The sequence below is a fragment of the Platichthys flesus genome, chromosome 22, assembly GCF_949316205.1.
Source record: "Platichthys flesus chromosome 22, fPlaFle2.1, whole genome shotgun sequence".
NCBI lineage: Eukaryota > Metazoa > Chordata > Actinopteri > Pleuronectiformes > Pleuronectidae > Platichthys > Platichthys flesus.
In genome coordinates this window covers 224,594-240,000 of record NC_084966.1, presented here as the reverse complement: position 1 = coordinate 240,000, position 15,407 = coordinate 224,594, and the positions used below count along the sequence as shown (strand labels likewise).

The window sequence follows — 15,407 nt, the reverse complement described above, 5'->3', positions numbered from 1 at the left end:
TAACAACGGGATCAGACACATCTGGTTCAGTAACATCTGGTTCAGTCACATCAGGTTCAGTAACATCTGGTTCAGTAACATCTGGATCATTAAGAGCTGGTTCAGTAACAACTGGATCAGACACATCTGGTTCAGTCACATCTGGATCAGTAACATCAGGTTCAGTAACATCTGGATCATTAAGACCTGGTTCAGTAACAACTGGATCAGAAACATCTGGTTCAGTCACGTCTGGATCAGTAACATCAGGTTCAGTAACATCTGGTTCAGTAACATCTGGATCATAAAGACCTGGATCAGTAACAACTGGTTCAGTAACATCTGGTTCAGTAACATCTGGTTCAGTCACATCTGGATCAGTAACATCTGGATCATTAAGACCTGGTTCAGTAACAACTGGATCAGAAACATCTGGATCAGTAACATCTGGGTTGAGACTCTGATAAATGTCTTTACTATATTACGAGTTCACAGAAAAACAATTAACTGATAATTCAACTTATTTTACTTTTTATTGATTCTTTTTATTAACTGTGTGTTTGTGTATAAATATAATAAATAGATTAAATATAATTATATATTTTAACAGAAATGATTTTCTTCCAGAGCTGCATCATCAAACGTTATTGTGAGAAAAGATTCGTCCCCAAGTATTTGGCCACGATTGGAATCGACTACGGAGTAACCAAGTGAGTACACAAGTAATCTATTACTGTATGTTGTAGTGTGACGTGTTGTGTTGTGTTACGCGTGTTGTATTGTGTATAACGTGTGTACGTGTATGTAACATGTGTGTGACCGTGTTGTGTTGTGTTACACGTGTGTTGTGTTGTGTGTAACGGTTGTGTGTTGTGTTGTCAGGGTGCAGGTCCGGGACAGGGAGATCAAAGTGAACATCTTCGACATGGCCGGTCATCCGTTCTTCTACGAAGTGAGTTTCACAAACGGTCCTAATGTAGAGGGGGGTGTAATGAGTGAACGCTGTCAGCAGGTGGTGCTGCTGCAGCAGGAGAGTGACGTGTCCTCTGTGCCCTGCGTGTTGTCTGTCAGGTGCGTAACGAGTTCTATAAGGACAGTCAGGGCGTGCTGCTGGTGTACGACGTGGGCCTCCGGGAGAGCTTCGACGCCCTCGACTCCTGGCTGGGCGAGATGAAACAGGAAATGGGCTCCCAGGCCAACATGGACAGCATCGTCTTCATCGTCTGCGCCAACAAGGTCAGACTCGAACGGACCAATCAGAGGCCTCGGCTCGGGGGGAGTGTGAGGATCAATCTGTGTTTGTCTCACTGTGCAGGTGGACCTGACGAAGCGACGCGTGGTGGACGAGGGGGAGGGGCGGCTGTGGGCGGAGTCCAGAGGGTTTCACTACTTTGAGACGTCGGCACAAAGCGGCGAAGGAATCAACGAGATGTTTCAGGTTCTCACACGGCGCCACGTTGTTGTCGAGGCTTTTTAACAACAAACATCAACACAACATGATAGTGTGTGTTTGTGTGTGTGTCCTCTCAGGCGTTCTTCTCGTCCATCACTGACATGTGTGAAAATGGCGGGAAGCGTCCGGTGGCCGAGGTCAGCGTCGGCTTCACCAAAGAACAGGCCGACACCATCCGGCGCATCCGAAGCAGCAAAGACTCATGGGACATGTTGGGTGTGAAGCCCGGCGCCACGCGGTGAGACACAGTGACCTTTGACCTCGGCCTCGTCCCTGTGAAGGTTCTAACGTTGGTTCCTGCCTGCTTGTTTCCAGGGAGGAGGTGAACAAGGCGTACAGGAAGCTGGCCGTCCTGCTGCATCCCGACAAGTGTGTGGCCCCCGGAAGTGAAGACGCCTTCAAGGCCGTGGTGAACGCCCGCACGTCCCTGCTGAAGAACATCAAATAACAGACCTGTGTGTGTGTGTGTGAGTGTGTGTGAGTGAGTGTGAGTGTGAGTGTGAGTGTGTGTGAGTGGAGTGTGTGTGTGTGTGTGTGTGTGAGTGTGAGTGTGTGTGTGTGTGAGTGAGTGTGTGTGAGTGAGTGTGAGTGTGTGTGTGTGTGTGTGTGTGTGTGTGGAGTGTGTGTGTGGAGTGTGTGTGTGTGTGTGTGAGTGTGAGTGTGAGTGTGTGTGTGTGTGAGTGTGTGTGAGTGTGTGTGTGTGTGTGTGTGAGTGTGTGTGAGTGTGTGTGTGAGTGAGTGTGTGTGAGTGAGTGTGAGTGTGTGTGTGTGTGAGTGTGTGTGAGTGTGTGTGTGAGTGAGTGAGTGTTTGTGAGAGTCTGTGTGTGTGGAGGAGGAGGAGTGCCACATGGTCAAAATTTTGTTTTTTTCATTCTTAAAATCTTCAACATTTGTTTTCAATTCATAGTTTGGAAAACATTTTCTGTAAAACGTTTTAAGACCAAAGTTGAAAAGATTTTTAGTTCTAAACGTCAGACGACTCATTATTCAGATCACAATTCATACTAGAGTTGAATTGAATCTAATGATGAAGAACTCGGCCCTCGTCTTCATCGTTTCCTCCTATAAGAGACTAACTTCTGATTTAAAATGTTCTTAAATTAATTTTTTGCTCCACAAACATTAAACTCTCTTTTCTCCCTTTTCCTCAAAAAGCTCAATTGACCCTGAAATCAGTTTGAATCGGTTTGTTCCTCAAAGACACTTTTTAAAATCAATTGGTCACTTTGAAGAATCTCTGTGAGCAGGGTTAGTGCGTGGCCACGTCCAAGAGTCACATGACCTCACAGCCTCATGTGACCTCACAGCCCCATGTGACCTCACAGCCTCATCTGGGCACACGGTGTCACGTGACCACAGGGCGTCACGTGACCTCACAGCCTCACCTGGGCGGTCACATGACGAAGTTGACCTGGAACAAAGAGTTGTGTTTGTGTATTGTTTACAGACAACATGTCTTCATATCTCTTATCTATAGATGCTTATATCTACAGTTACAGGAGCACTACACCCGTTCTGAAGGCTTGTGTGATTTCTTTTTGTGTTTTTATAATTGAATCATTAACTTTTACAATCGTCTCTGTGTAAATCATGAATATGATCTTTTCACCTGGAGACTACATTTCCCATCAGCCTTTCAAGTTCAATGAATTCAGAGCAAATAGCAATGAACAAATAGAGAAACAATTCAAATGTAATGTTTGGATGTTACGTGTTATTTATATTTATTATTGTTGCTGCGTGATCACATGTTATTTATTTAGTGTGAAGTTTAAACTCTAAAGTAATGAAACAAATTATTGTTTAAAAATATTAATGTTTGGTCACAGTTTGACCTCATGACTGAAAGTGCTGATTCACAACCAGTCATCTGACGACTGGATGGTGTGTGTTCACCTTCTGAGGACACACACACACACACACACACAGTGACACACACACAGGGATGTTTGATTTATCCACATTAGACGACAATGAGTCACATGCTCCAAATTTCACACTTTGATTAAACTGTGTCAAACTTTAGATATGAGTGTGTGTGTGTGTGACTGTGAGTGTGTCTTACAGTCTGTGGTACGTGCACGTGCACATGCACGTGCTCCCGGATTCTTTTTTGGAATTAAATGACTGAAATCACTTCTCTGCTGTGTTTTCTTATGGTCCTTGTGGGGACCTTCCTGTTGAAGAGCGGTTGAAGACGGAATCGAACGTAAACACGTCAAAGTGTAAACGACTCAAGCACAATGTGTCCGGTTGGAGTTCGGCCATAAATATTAAATCTACTGTCAATTTAACTTGAGATTTATTATTTAAATTCGTAAAAATTTAAATTTATTATTTAAATAAATTAGTTTTCTTGTATTTTTCAGGTTTGAGAACTTGACACAATGAAGTGATTATTGAATTGATAATATTTGAATGGACAGATGTCGATGGAGAGTTTCAGAATCAAGATATTTGAATTTCGACTTAATTACAAACAAGAAGAATTAAAGGCAAAAAATTACCAATAAAATCACATTCTGACCAAACAGGGATGAAGAGTGAAGAAGTGGGTTCAACATGTGGAGTAAAAAAAGTTAGATGACAAAGTACAGAAAGAAATAAAAGAAGGAAAAGTGAAAAGACTTAAAACTGAGAGTTGAGAAGAAAGAGAAGAAACAGGAAAGAGACAAGTTCTAAAAACGAGTCGGTTCAAATGTCAAAATGCGTTTCAACATTTATAGAAAAATAGAGAGTCAAAATTATTTCAGGACCATTGCAATATCTTCAAAGGCGTTAACGTGAAGTACACAACGCACACTGAAGTTCTTCCTTCTGCCACTTGGGGGCAGCAAACCAGCTGGAAACTCCAAATCTGACATATGATCAGTTTGTTATTGACAGGTGATGTCACTTGTCTCTTGTGGGATTCCTCAGGGCTCTTTTCTCGGTCTTTTGAATTTTCACTCATTATAATGGCATGTTGTGTTGATGTTGTGTTAATGTTGTGTTATTTCTGTTTGTCAGCAGGATAAACAACACTAACATATTGTTAATTTAACCGGATTTAACCAAAATCATTTAATCTAATCATTTATAAAATCAATAATAATCTTCTGATCGACAACTTTTATAACTCGTAATAACAAACGACCAAGATTTAAATTGAACTTTCTTCAAACCTGAATAAAAGTCAAAGTGTGTTGGAGGAAGCTGCACAGAGAGTCTGTTTGATTTCAAAGTACAGAAAGAAATAAAAGAAGGAAAAGTCAGCTTGATTTCAAGCTGACGTGAATCATTGAATAAAAACTAAATGTCTTAGCTATGAATTCTACTTTCTCATAGAAAAAGACGATTTGTGTAAATAAAGTTGTGTGTGTGTGTGTGTGTGAGTGTAACCTTTGAATAATTAGACGCCGGAGTTTGTATTGACTTTATCTGGGGTTAAAGGTCAGAACACATGGTCCCTCCCCTCGCTGTCAATCACGGGTTAGCCCCGCCCCCTCTCTCAGTCAGATAACCAGTTGACACGTTGATCGGGGATGAGAATTCTGTCTGACATCCGTGCACCTGAACGTAGCACCGGCTCCACACTGCTTCAACGATGACAAACATGAGCGACCCCCCCACCGGTCCCGGGACCGGCTCCGGGCCACAGACCGGTCCCGGTACCGGGCCACAGAGCCGCTCCGCCTCAGACCCGCTCCTCTTCTTCGTTAACGGAAAGAAGGTAAAACCAGTCGAGCGGTTCAGATGTGAAATGTGACTCTGTTGTTTTGTGAAGACACGTTTATGTTAAGGACGAATTCAGGAGTAGTGACTTCACAACATTTATTTAATCATACTTCTGTGTATAAATATACATATAAATAAATATATATATATTTATATGTGTTTTCATCTGATGAATTTGGAGAATTCAGTAAAAAGCTGAAACAGTTTGATGAGAATCTGAAGCTTCAGGTTCAAACTCACTTTGCTCCCGAAGTTTAGAACACACGAGTAGATGTGTGTGTCTGTTTAGATGTGTGTGTGTGTGTTTAGATGTGTATGTGTGTTTAGATGTGTGTGTGTGTTTAGATGTGTGTATCTGTTTAGATGTGTGTATCTGTTTAGATGTGTGTGTGTGTTTAGATGAGTGTGTATCTGTTTAGACGTGTGTATCTGTTTAGATGTGTGTGTGTGTTATGATGTGTGTGTCTGTTGTGTAACAGCAGAGTGATCAGACCTCTGTGTTCCTGCTGCTCTGCAGATCGTGGAGAAGGACGCAGATCCAGAGATGACGCTGCTGACGTATCTGAGGAGGAAACGTACGATCACACAAACATAATACAAACATATATATATATGTTTGTGTTAAATATATATATATAATTATATATATATATATAATACAAACATATGAGTGACGTGCAGCCCCAGCAGCCTCACTCAGGGCTCAACCAGTCCCCTGATGGTTTCCATCACACCCCAGTTTCCTGTGTTCCTGCTCGTGGCTCTTCTTCCTCTTGAGATCACTCAGATATGAATCTGTTTATTTACAAAGTGATTTAAAAATAAACTGTTTCTATTATATTTGCAGCCGCAGTGTAAAGGACCTAACCCTAAGCCAGGTCATGTGACTCCGATACTCTGTTGTTTTCACACTTTGAACTGAACTTTTATTTTCCTGGATAATCAGGAAGTTGCTTCCTCTGCAACGAAGAAGTAAAAACCCAGATGTGCTGACAGGGCATCACATGTGTTGTTGTGTAGCAGCTTTAAACGTGTGTCACAAATGTCCATGTAGGGATGTGTATATTTATATCTTTCCTGTTACACAACTTTCCATCAGCACAAAGACAAATTCACTTCTTATTTTATTGAAGCTTCCTTCGACCTGTTTTTCCTCAGTTGATTCATTTCCTCTCGTTTTCAGCTCGTATAGGTGCAAAGATTTATTTTGAAAGGATCAAGTTCCTAAAGAGTTGAACTGATTCAATCGATAGATTAAAATTCTTTGTAAGTGACTTCCCGAGTTTCTCCCTGAACTCTGTGAACGGGGACGTCTCTCACTTCCTGAAAGAGCCTCACCCTCTTGAAGAACACAGAAGAACCCGTGACTCCTCGAGACGTCTGGTTCCTTCTCAGGGAACCAGGGACTCATCAAGGACCAGTGGAGCCTCCTCTAGGAGCTCTGGTTCCTTATGGGGCCCCTGTGGTAAACTGGGAGTCCCAGTAGATAATGGATGGAAAGAAGTGGAAGAAGACTCGTGAACCAACTGAAAGTCCGTCCTGATAAGGAGCTGCTCCACTTACAGTCTGTCTCATAGATGTTACCCCCCCCCCAGGTCAAAGTGTCTCCCACTCGTCTCTGGAGATCATCATGTGTCCCTGTCAATAATTCACTGTAACTCTGTTTGTCTCAGTGGGTTTAACAGGAACAAAGCTGGGCTGTGCTGAGGGGGGGTGTGGAGCCTGCACCGTCATGTTGTCCCGATACCAACCACACACCCATCAGCTGCTGTATCCTCGTGCGTGTGTGTCTGTGTGTGTGTGGGTGTCTTTGTGTTAATGATGAACCGTCCCATCAGCTGCTGTCATGTGTTCTCTCACTTCATTTCTGATGACCAATTGATTTCACAATGATTATCTGTGACGCTCCTTGACTCCGCCCCCAGTCACTACGCCGTCAACGCCTGTCTCGCCCCCCTGTGCTCCCTCCACCTGGTCGCCGTGACAACCGTGGAGGGCATCGGCAGCGTGGCCCAGAAACTACATCCTGTCCAGGTACAGCCCCCCCGCGCCCAAACTCCCAGAAGCCTTTGCTTCTCCTCTGAGACGCTGATGATTTGTTTGATGAGAGGGAAGAAGTGTTCTCTGTGAAATCAGACTTTGGATTAATTCCATGTGTCTCAGACGTCCAGCATGTCCTCAGACAGACGTGTCCGTCCCAACAGGGCAGCTGGATGTTCACCTTCTTCTTCTAGTGCTTTTAGAGTGTGACCAGGTTTGTACGGTGGCCCTGAAGGCAAATCATAAAAAGCCAAACACAACCACGTCAGTTCACTCAGTTAAGAGCGTTGTGTGTTTGAACCGTCGAGTGTCCTCCTGTTAAAAAGACGGACAGTGGTTCCGTCCAATCAGCTGAGGTCCTTCTCTCAGCAGGTACCAACTTTATGTTTGTCTTTTTGTGTAAGTTTGAATAAAGACTAATTATTGTGAACGTGTGTTTAGGAGCGGATAGCGAGGGCTCATGGTTCTCAGTGCGGGTTCTGTACCCCGGGAATCGTCATGTCCATGTACGCTCTGCTGAGGAACAACCCCACGCCCAGAATGACCGAGGTGGAGGAGGCCTTCCAAGGTGGAGACCCTTTGAAACTGTGATTCATTTTAACGTGTGCTCAACGTGTGTTTAACGTGACGGTGGTTTCCTTAGGGAATCTGTGCCGATGCACCGGCTACAGGCCCATCCTGGAGGGATACAAGACCTTGACAGTGGTGAGACAGATGTACACACACACGCACTTTGAATACACATAAAGTGTGTATCTTTTGTTTCAACACACTGTGCTGACTCCTCCAGGAGGGCGGATGCTGCGGCGGCCGAGGGCGGGACGGCTGCTGTATGACCAATGGGAACGGAGCAGAGAGCAGCTCAGAGGAGGCCGTGGAGGTGAGTCCTTCACTTATGTTTATATAAAATATGTAATAGTGTAGTTTTTAAAACAGCTGTTTCGAGGTGTCTGACTGGAACCTGTGTTTTTGTGCAGGAAGCCACGCCTCTTTTTAATACTTCAGACTTTGCACCTTTGGATCCAACACAGGAAATCATCTTCCCTCCTGAACTCATGGTAAAAGAAACAGCCACTGCAGATGCTTTTATTTTGACATGTTCCATCCTCCAGTCTCTCTTTTAATTTGAAATGTTCCTTCCTCCAGTCTCTCTTTTATTTTGACATGTTCCATCCTCCAGTCTCTCTTTTAATTTGAAATGTTCCTTCCTCCAGTCTCTCTTTTATTTTGACATGTTCCATCCTCCAGTCTCTCTTTTAATTTGAAATGTTCCTTCCTCCAGTCTCTCTTTTATTTTGAAATGTTCCTTCCTCCAGTCTCTCTTTTATTTTGACATGTTCCTTCCTCCAGTCTCTCACCAAGGCTCAGCCTCGCTCGCTGTGTTTCCATGGCAGCCGGGTGACCTGGCTGCAGCCGGTCGACCTCCAAGAGTTTCTGCTTCTGAAGTGGAAGAGTCCATTAGCCAAGGTCGTGACGGGGAACACTGAAGTGGGTCAGTCCATCATCCATCATCCATCTTTGTTTGATTAATCATTATCCTGTGTGTGTTACTGAGTATTTCTGTATGTGTTTGTGCGTGTGTATGTATGTGTGTGTGTGTGTGTGTGTGTGTGTGTGTGTGTATGTGTGTGTGTGTTTGCGTGTGCGTGTGTGTGTGTGTGTGTCTCTGTGTGCAGGTATTGAGGTGAAGTTTAAGAACTTGCTGTATCCAGTCATCTTGTGTCCATCCTTCGTCTCTGAGCTGAACTCAGTGACTCACACTGATGATGGTGAGTTCAACATCACACTTCTGCTACACAACAACAACACACACTCACAATGTTTCAGCCACTTAACCGAGTCCATTCACGTCCACAACTTCACAATAAGCTGCTGCAGTCAATAAGAAAGTGTGTGTGTGTGTGTGTGTGTGTGTGTTCAGGTGTCGTGTTCGGTGCATCATGCACACTTAGCCACATGGGGGCGGTACTGAGGCAGGCAGTGGAGACTCTTCCTCCCCATCAGACCGAAGTCTTCCTCGCCGTCCTGGAGCAGCTACGCTGGTTTGCTGGAAAGCAAATACGCAATGTGGCGGTGAGTCGCACAACCTGGACACCATCTGCTGAGCAAGGCCCCCACAGGGTCACAGGTTCAAATCCCCTTGTCCCAAAGTCTGACAGCTGTCCCTTCAGTTGTGATTTCACATTGTGTTGTTGTTTTCAGGCTGTCGGAGGAAACATCATGACTGCAAGTCCCATATCTGACCTCAACCCTGTGTTCATGGTAGCAGGCTGCAAACTCACACTCATGGACAAGGGTAACACACTCAACCTCACACTTACACACACACTCACACACACTCACACACACTCAAACTCACACTCATGGACAAGGGTAAAACACTCACACTCACACACACTCACACACACTCACACTCACACACACTCAAACTCACACTCATGGACAAGGGTAAAAGATTCACACTCACTCTCACTCACACACACTCACACTCACACACACTCACACTCACACAGACACACACCTGTTTGTTCAGGACAGTAACCTTTAATCCACAGTTTTGCTGAGTCACTGTTTGTGTGAATCAAGATGTGTTCAGGGTCACTGATAATTTTCAGTCAAACATTGAAGCTTGTAACTCTGTCACATGTTTCTGTTATTTATTAACATTGAAATATCACAGACATGTGAATGTCTGTGATATGTAAACCAGGCCTTGACCTTTGACCCTGTGTGTTGTCAGATGGCAGCCGCGTGGTTCAGATGGACGACGGTTTCTTCACGGGTTACAGGAGGACGATTGTGCGACCACAGGAGGTCCTGGTCTCCGTAGAGATCCCGTACAGTCAGAGGGTGGGTGACTCACCTGTCTGTCACCACCACCACAGACACTGTGTCTGTCACCACCACCACAGACACTGTGTCTGTCCCTCTGACATCATGTTTGTTTTCCCGCCTCAGACTCAGTTCGTCTCGGCCTTCAAACAGTCGCCTCGCCGTGAGGATGACATCAGCGTTGTGACGGCTGCGATGAGCGTCACCTTCACGCCGGGAACTCACGTTGTCCAGGACCTGAAGCTGAGCTATGGCGGCATGGCGGCGACCACGGTGCTGGCTGTCAAGACGGCAAACAGACTTGTGGGACGGTAACAGACCCGAACCCGAGAGCGAGCGTTAACGGAGCAGACGGAGGGAGGAGCTAACTCTCTGATATGTCATCCAGGTGCTGGGAGGAGGAGCTTCTTCAGGTGGCCTGCTCCTCATTGGCTGAGGAGATGACCCTCGACCCCTCTGCGCCGGGCGGCATGGTGACGTACCGGCGAACTCTGACCCTCAGCCTCTTCTACAAGTTCTACCTGACGGTGCTGCAGAAGCTCCGGCAGCAGGTCGGACTTCTTGATCTGTCTTTATCTGGTTTCCTCTGGAAATATAAGATATTATATAAAAATATTATTATTTATTAAAGAGTCGCTGACGTCTCTTGGCTTCAGTCTGGAGTTAAAGTGAATGAATCTGTTTTTATTGGTCAGGGTGTGAATGTGGACGAGGTTCGATCGGACTGTCTGAGCGCCACCGAGATTTATCACCCAGTGACGCCATCTAGTGTTCAGATCTACCAGGTACAATAACGTCCAGTCAAACGTACACAGACAAAACATTTATTTAAACATTTAACAAAAACAGTAACTTACAGTTTTAGCATCTAGGAGTGTAATTCCACATTTGTCCTCCAGGCGGTGCCAGAGGGGCAGAGCCAGGACGATGCGGTGGGCCGTCCCATGATGCACCTGTCGGCCATGAAGCAGGCGACAGGCGAGGCGGTGTACTGCGACGACGTGCCGCTCTACGAGAACGAGCTCTACCTGTCACTCATCACCAGCAGCAAGGCTCACGCTCGCATCATGTGAGTGTGTAACCATCTCACACTCGTGTACCACACACACACACACACCTGTCTAACCAGGTGTGTGTGTGTGCTAGCTCTATAGATACATCAGCAGCCGAGTCTTTGCCGGGCGTGGTCTGCTGCGTGTTGGCTGAGGACGTCCCCGGGTGCAACGTCTCCGGACCCGTTGTGTACGATGAGACCGTCCTCGCCGACCAGCAGGTGTGTTCCTGTTGATCTGCTCAGCCAATCAGGCGACTCTGTCGCGTTCAGGTGAATAACGTCCGCCCCCCCCCCCCCCCTGCAGGTGACATGTGTGGGTCACGTGATCGGAGCCGTGGTCGCCGACACGCAGCTCCGTGCTCAGCGAGCTGCCAAGGCGGTGAAGGTGGAGTATGAAGAGCTGCAGCCAATCGTCACCATCCAGGTGAGAGGCCCACGCCACGCTGACCACGCCCCCTGTTCAGGTTTAAACACATGACGTGAAGTCGCTGCTCAGAACCAATCACTGAAGCCGGTTCGGTTGGTTTGTTTGACAGGAGGCCATCGCCGCCCAGTCCTTCTATGAGCCAATCAGAAGCATCCAGAAGGGAGATTTAGAGGCGGGGTTTAAACAGGCCGACCACATCCTTGAAGGTAAGACTGTTTCTGTGTGTGTGAGACCCCCCCGATCCCAGCTGATCAATAACCCTGGGCATTGATTGGCTGCTTATCAGGTGAGATCCACATGGGGGGGCAGGAACACTTCTACCTGGAGACCAACGTCACGCTGGCGGTCCCTCGAGGAGAAGACGGTGAGATGGAGCTCTTCGTTTCCACTCAGGCGCCGACCAAGACGCAGGTGACCGCTCGACCACGCTCAACATCGCAAACACAACATTGACATCGTATTAAAAGTCGGTCTGTGTCCGTCTCAGTCTCTGGTGGCGAAGGCGTTGGGCGTCCCCGCTAACCGGGTGGTGGTGCGGGTGAAGAGAATGGGCGGCGGCTTCGGTGGGAAGGAGAGCAGGACCACCGTGTTGTCCACCGTGGTCGCCGTGGCGGCAAACAAGTACGTCCATCGATCACTTGTCTTTTCGAGCGAGAACCTTCAGGAGTGTGAGACGTTTCCTGTGTTTCAGGCTGAAGAGGCCGGTGAGGTGCATGCTGGACAGAGACGAGGACATGTTGATCACCGGAGGGAGACACCCCTTCTATGGGAAGTACAAGGTAGGACGACGCCCCCTGCTGGAGAGAGACTGTAAATGGATCAAATAAGTAGCATCCAGAACTTTCCTCCCTCTGCTGGAGACGGTTCCTGTGGACGCGTCTCGAGTCTTCGGTGGTTCTGATGATTCTTCTTCTCTGGCTCCAGGTGGGTTTTCTCAACAGTGGGAAGGTCGTGGCTCTGGATGTGTCGTACTACAGCAACGCAGGAAACTCCCTGGACCTGTCTCTGTCCGTGAGTATTGTCTCTAACCGCAGAGCTTCACCGTCTCACACTTTACGCTGATGATGTGCTAATGTTACCGTGTGTTCGTGGAGGTCTTGGAGCGAGCCCTGTTCCACATGGAGAACTCGTACAGCGTGGTCAACATTCGCGGCCGAGGCTTCTGCTGCCGCACCAACCTGCCGTCCAACACCGCGTTCAGAGGCTTCGGAGGGCCGCAGGGCATGATGGTCGCTGAGTGCTGGATGACGGACGTGGCTCAGACGGTGGGGCGGCCGGCCGAGGAGGTGAGTGGATGAGTTCAAGTCAGACCTGATGACCAACAGGAGCTCTGCTGGGAAGACTACATCCAACCAGAGGCTCTGTTTTCATCATCCAGGTGCGTCGGTTGAACCTGTACGTGGAGGGGGAGGCGACAGCCTGCAACCAGGTCCTGGACAGCTGCTCTCTGGACCGCTGCTGGGACGAGTGCCTGTCGCGGTCGGACTACCAGCAACGCCGAGTGGCAGTCGACCGCTACAACAGGTAAACCCACTGGAGCAGAAGGTAGAGAGAGTTGAGACGTGTAAACACTTCAACCCGATTCAAATGAAGTGAATCTGGTGGGTTGAAGCAGATAAAGAGTTTTTGTTGGTGTGTTGGTTTGGTGTTTGTGTCCTCTCTCTGATGGTGTTTTTGTTCCTTCAGACAGAACCGATGGACCAAACGAGGCCTCTCCATCATCCCCACCACTTTCGGTATCAGCTTCACGGCGGTTTTCCTCAACCAGGTCTGATCCACACCGACTCGCACTCTGTTGAACCGTTTGTGTAGAACTTGTGGTTTGAAACGAGATGTTTTCAGGCTGGAGCTCTGGTTCACGTCTACACCGACGGCTCGGTGCTGTTGACCCACGGTGGGACGGAGATGGGACAGGGTCTCCACACCAAGATGGTGCAGGTAACAGAACCGATCAATCCTCCATGTTGCCTTCGATGCTCTTTAATTGACCTATTCATTATAAATCTTGTGGCCATCAACAGAGCTGCAGCCGGTCGACTCAGTCCATTGTCATATTCATGTTTTTTATTTGACTTGTGTTTCCAGGTCGCCAGCCGGGTTCTGGGTATCTCCTGTTCAAAGATCCACATCTCAGAGACCAGCACCAACACGGTCCCCAACACCAGCCCCACCGCCGCCTCCGCCTCCTCCGACCTCAACGGAGCCGCGGTGCAGAACGCCTGTGACATCATCGTGAGGCGTCTGGAGCCGTACAAGAGCAAGAGCCCCGAAGGCTCATGGGAGGACTGGGTGAGTATTTAGATTTAGTGAAACCCATCTGAGTGTTGGGTTCTTTTTAGAGTGCCTCTAAACTTTGTCTATTTTCAGGTTGAATATTCAAACTCTGTATTTCTGTCGGTTCCAGGTAAAAGCTGCATATTTCGACCGAGTCAGCCTCAGCACCAACGGATTTTACAAGTGAGTTCAGTCAGTGAGTCACTGGCTCCTTTCATCCGTTCATCAATAATCAATAAGTTAATAAATCACTGTTTCCTGTCAGGACTCCAGACCTCGGTTACGACTTTGACACAAACTCCGGCCGAGCGTTCAACTACTACAGCTACGGAGTCGCGTGTTCCGAGGTGGAGATCGACTGTCTCACCGGAGCTCACAAGGTCCGTCCCACCCAACCCACCGAACACAGAAGATAACATAGATCTAGATCTAGATCTAGATCTAGATATAGAGATATAGATATAGATATAGATATATATCTATACATTGTTTTGTAAATGTGTATGTAAGAAGCAGTTAGACCCTGAGAGTCAGATGTTGTGATACCTTTGTCTTGTAGAACCTGAGCACCACCATCGTGATGGACGTTGGTCACAGTCTCAACCCCGCTATCGACATCGGACAGGTGGGTCAAAGGTCAACATGGAAAACATTGTGGTTTGACTTCCTGTAGCTGAAACCGTGTGTGTCCAGGTGGAGGGGGGGTTTGTTCAGGGTCTCGGTCTCTTCACGCTGGAGGAGCTCCGTTATTCCCCAGGGGGCGTCCTCCTCACCCGAGGGCCCGGGTCCTATAAGATCCCAGCCTTCGGCGACATTCCCACGGACTTCACCGTCTCGCTGCTCCGGGACGCACCGAACGACAAAGCCATCTTTGCCTCCAAGGTAACGCCGCCGCCGACACATCACCGCTGTTTATCACAAAAAGAGGAAATGATAAACAGCTGTCACGTCTTTCCAGGCCGTGGGCGAGCCTCCTCTTTTCCTGGCGTCAACGGTTTTCTACGCCATCAAAGACGGCATCAGTGCCGCCCGGGCGGAGTCAGGCCTCAGCGGGCCGTTCAGGCTGGACAGCCCCGCCTCCGCCGAGAGGATCCGCAACGCCTGCAGCGACCGCTTCACCACACTGGTACGGAAACCTGTTTACATCCCTAGTACACACATATATATATATACACCTAATTTATAGGGAGATATATCAATCTATTTATAAACAGTATATATAAAATGAGTCTGTATATATAATGTCTGTTGCAGTGTGGTCCTCCTGCTGAAGGAGGAACCTTCACCCCCTGGTCCGTCCAAGTCTGAGACGCTCCAGCAGAAGAAGATCTACAACAACAGTTGATGAGATGAATCGTCTCAGGGAAACAATCCTAACCTGTAAAACACGTCCTGTAATATCAGATCAAGTGATTTTAAAATCAAATACAGAATAAAACATGAACTTTTCCTCTGTTTATTAAGAATCTTAATCTCATCTCATTTTCGTCCGCTTAAGAATCTTAATTATTATCTCTTTTTATAATTGAATCTGTTTAGTTGTCCTCCACATATATAACAATGATAATGATTGTGTTGATAATTAAAGTGAATTTAAATCTCGACCTCAGAAGCCGTTGACTTGTTTGTTC

At 47.1% G+C, this 15,407-nt stretch overlaps 2 protein-coding genes across 2 annotated transcripts in view; both read left to right on the top strand.

The window, feature by feature from the left end:
- The window catches only part of dnajc27 (DnaJ (Hsp40) homolog, subfamily C, member 27), a 3,106-nt gene extending 1,090 nt beyond the window's left edge, over window positions 1-2,016 (top strand). Inside the window, exons 2-7 of the mRNA XM_062380347.1 lie at window positions 607-689; window positions 862-931; window positions 1,051-1,215; window positions 1,295-1,417; window positions 1,510-1,670; window positions 1,748-2,016. Of these exons, the coding sequence (XP_062236331.1) occupies window positions 607-689; window positions 862-931; window positions 1,051-1,215; window positions 1,295-1,417; window positions 1,510-1,670; window positions 1,748-1,880 (735 nt within the window). The 3' untranslated portion in view covers window positions 1,881-2,016. The remainder of the gene's footprint in view (window positions 1-606; window positions 690-861; window positions 932-1,050; window positions 1,216-1,294; window positions 1,418-1,509; window positions 1,671-1,747) is intronic.
- A 2,930-nt stretch (window positions 2,017-4,946) lies between these two features.
- On the top strand, window positions 4,947-15,380 carry xdh (xanthine dehydrogenase). The gene is made up of 35 exons (XM_062380288.1): window positions 4,947-5,144; window positions 5,667-5,724; window positions 6,823-6,919; window positions 7,075-7,183; window positions 7,631-7,757; window positions 7,833-7,894; window positions 7,980-8,069; window positions 8,167-8,247; window positions 8,540-8,681; window positions 8,866-8,958; window positions 9,111-9,262; window positions 9,392-9,485; window positions 9,930-10,039; window positions 10,148-10,332; window positions 10,410-10,572; window positions 10,717-10,806; window positions 10,921-11,090; window positions 11,168-11,294; window positions 11,380-11,499; window positions 11,612-11,708; window positions 11,789-11,913; window positions 11,990-12,123; window positions 12,194-12,281; window positions 12,427-12,513; window positions 12,597-12,788; window positions 12,881-13,026; window positions 13,189-13,270; window positions 13,345-13,440; window positions 13,588-13,791; window positions 13,907-13,959; window positions 14,042-14,156; window positions 14,336-14,401; window positions 14,470-14,658; window positions 14,735-14,902; window positions 15,031-15,380. Exons 1-35 carry the CDS (start codon window positions 5,019-5,021, stop codon window positions 15,082-15,084), a joined length of 4,092 nt encoding a protein of 1,363 aa, XP_062236272.1. The 5' UTR covers window positions 4,947-5,018; the 3' UTR covers window positions 15,085-15,380.
- Window positions 15,381-15,407: the final 27 nt, after the last annotated feature.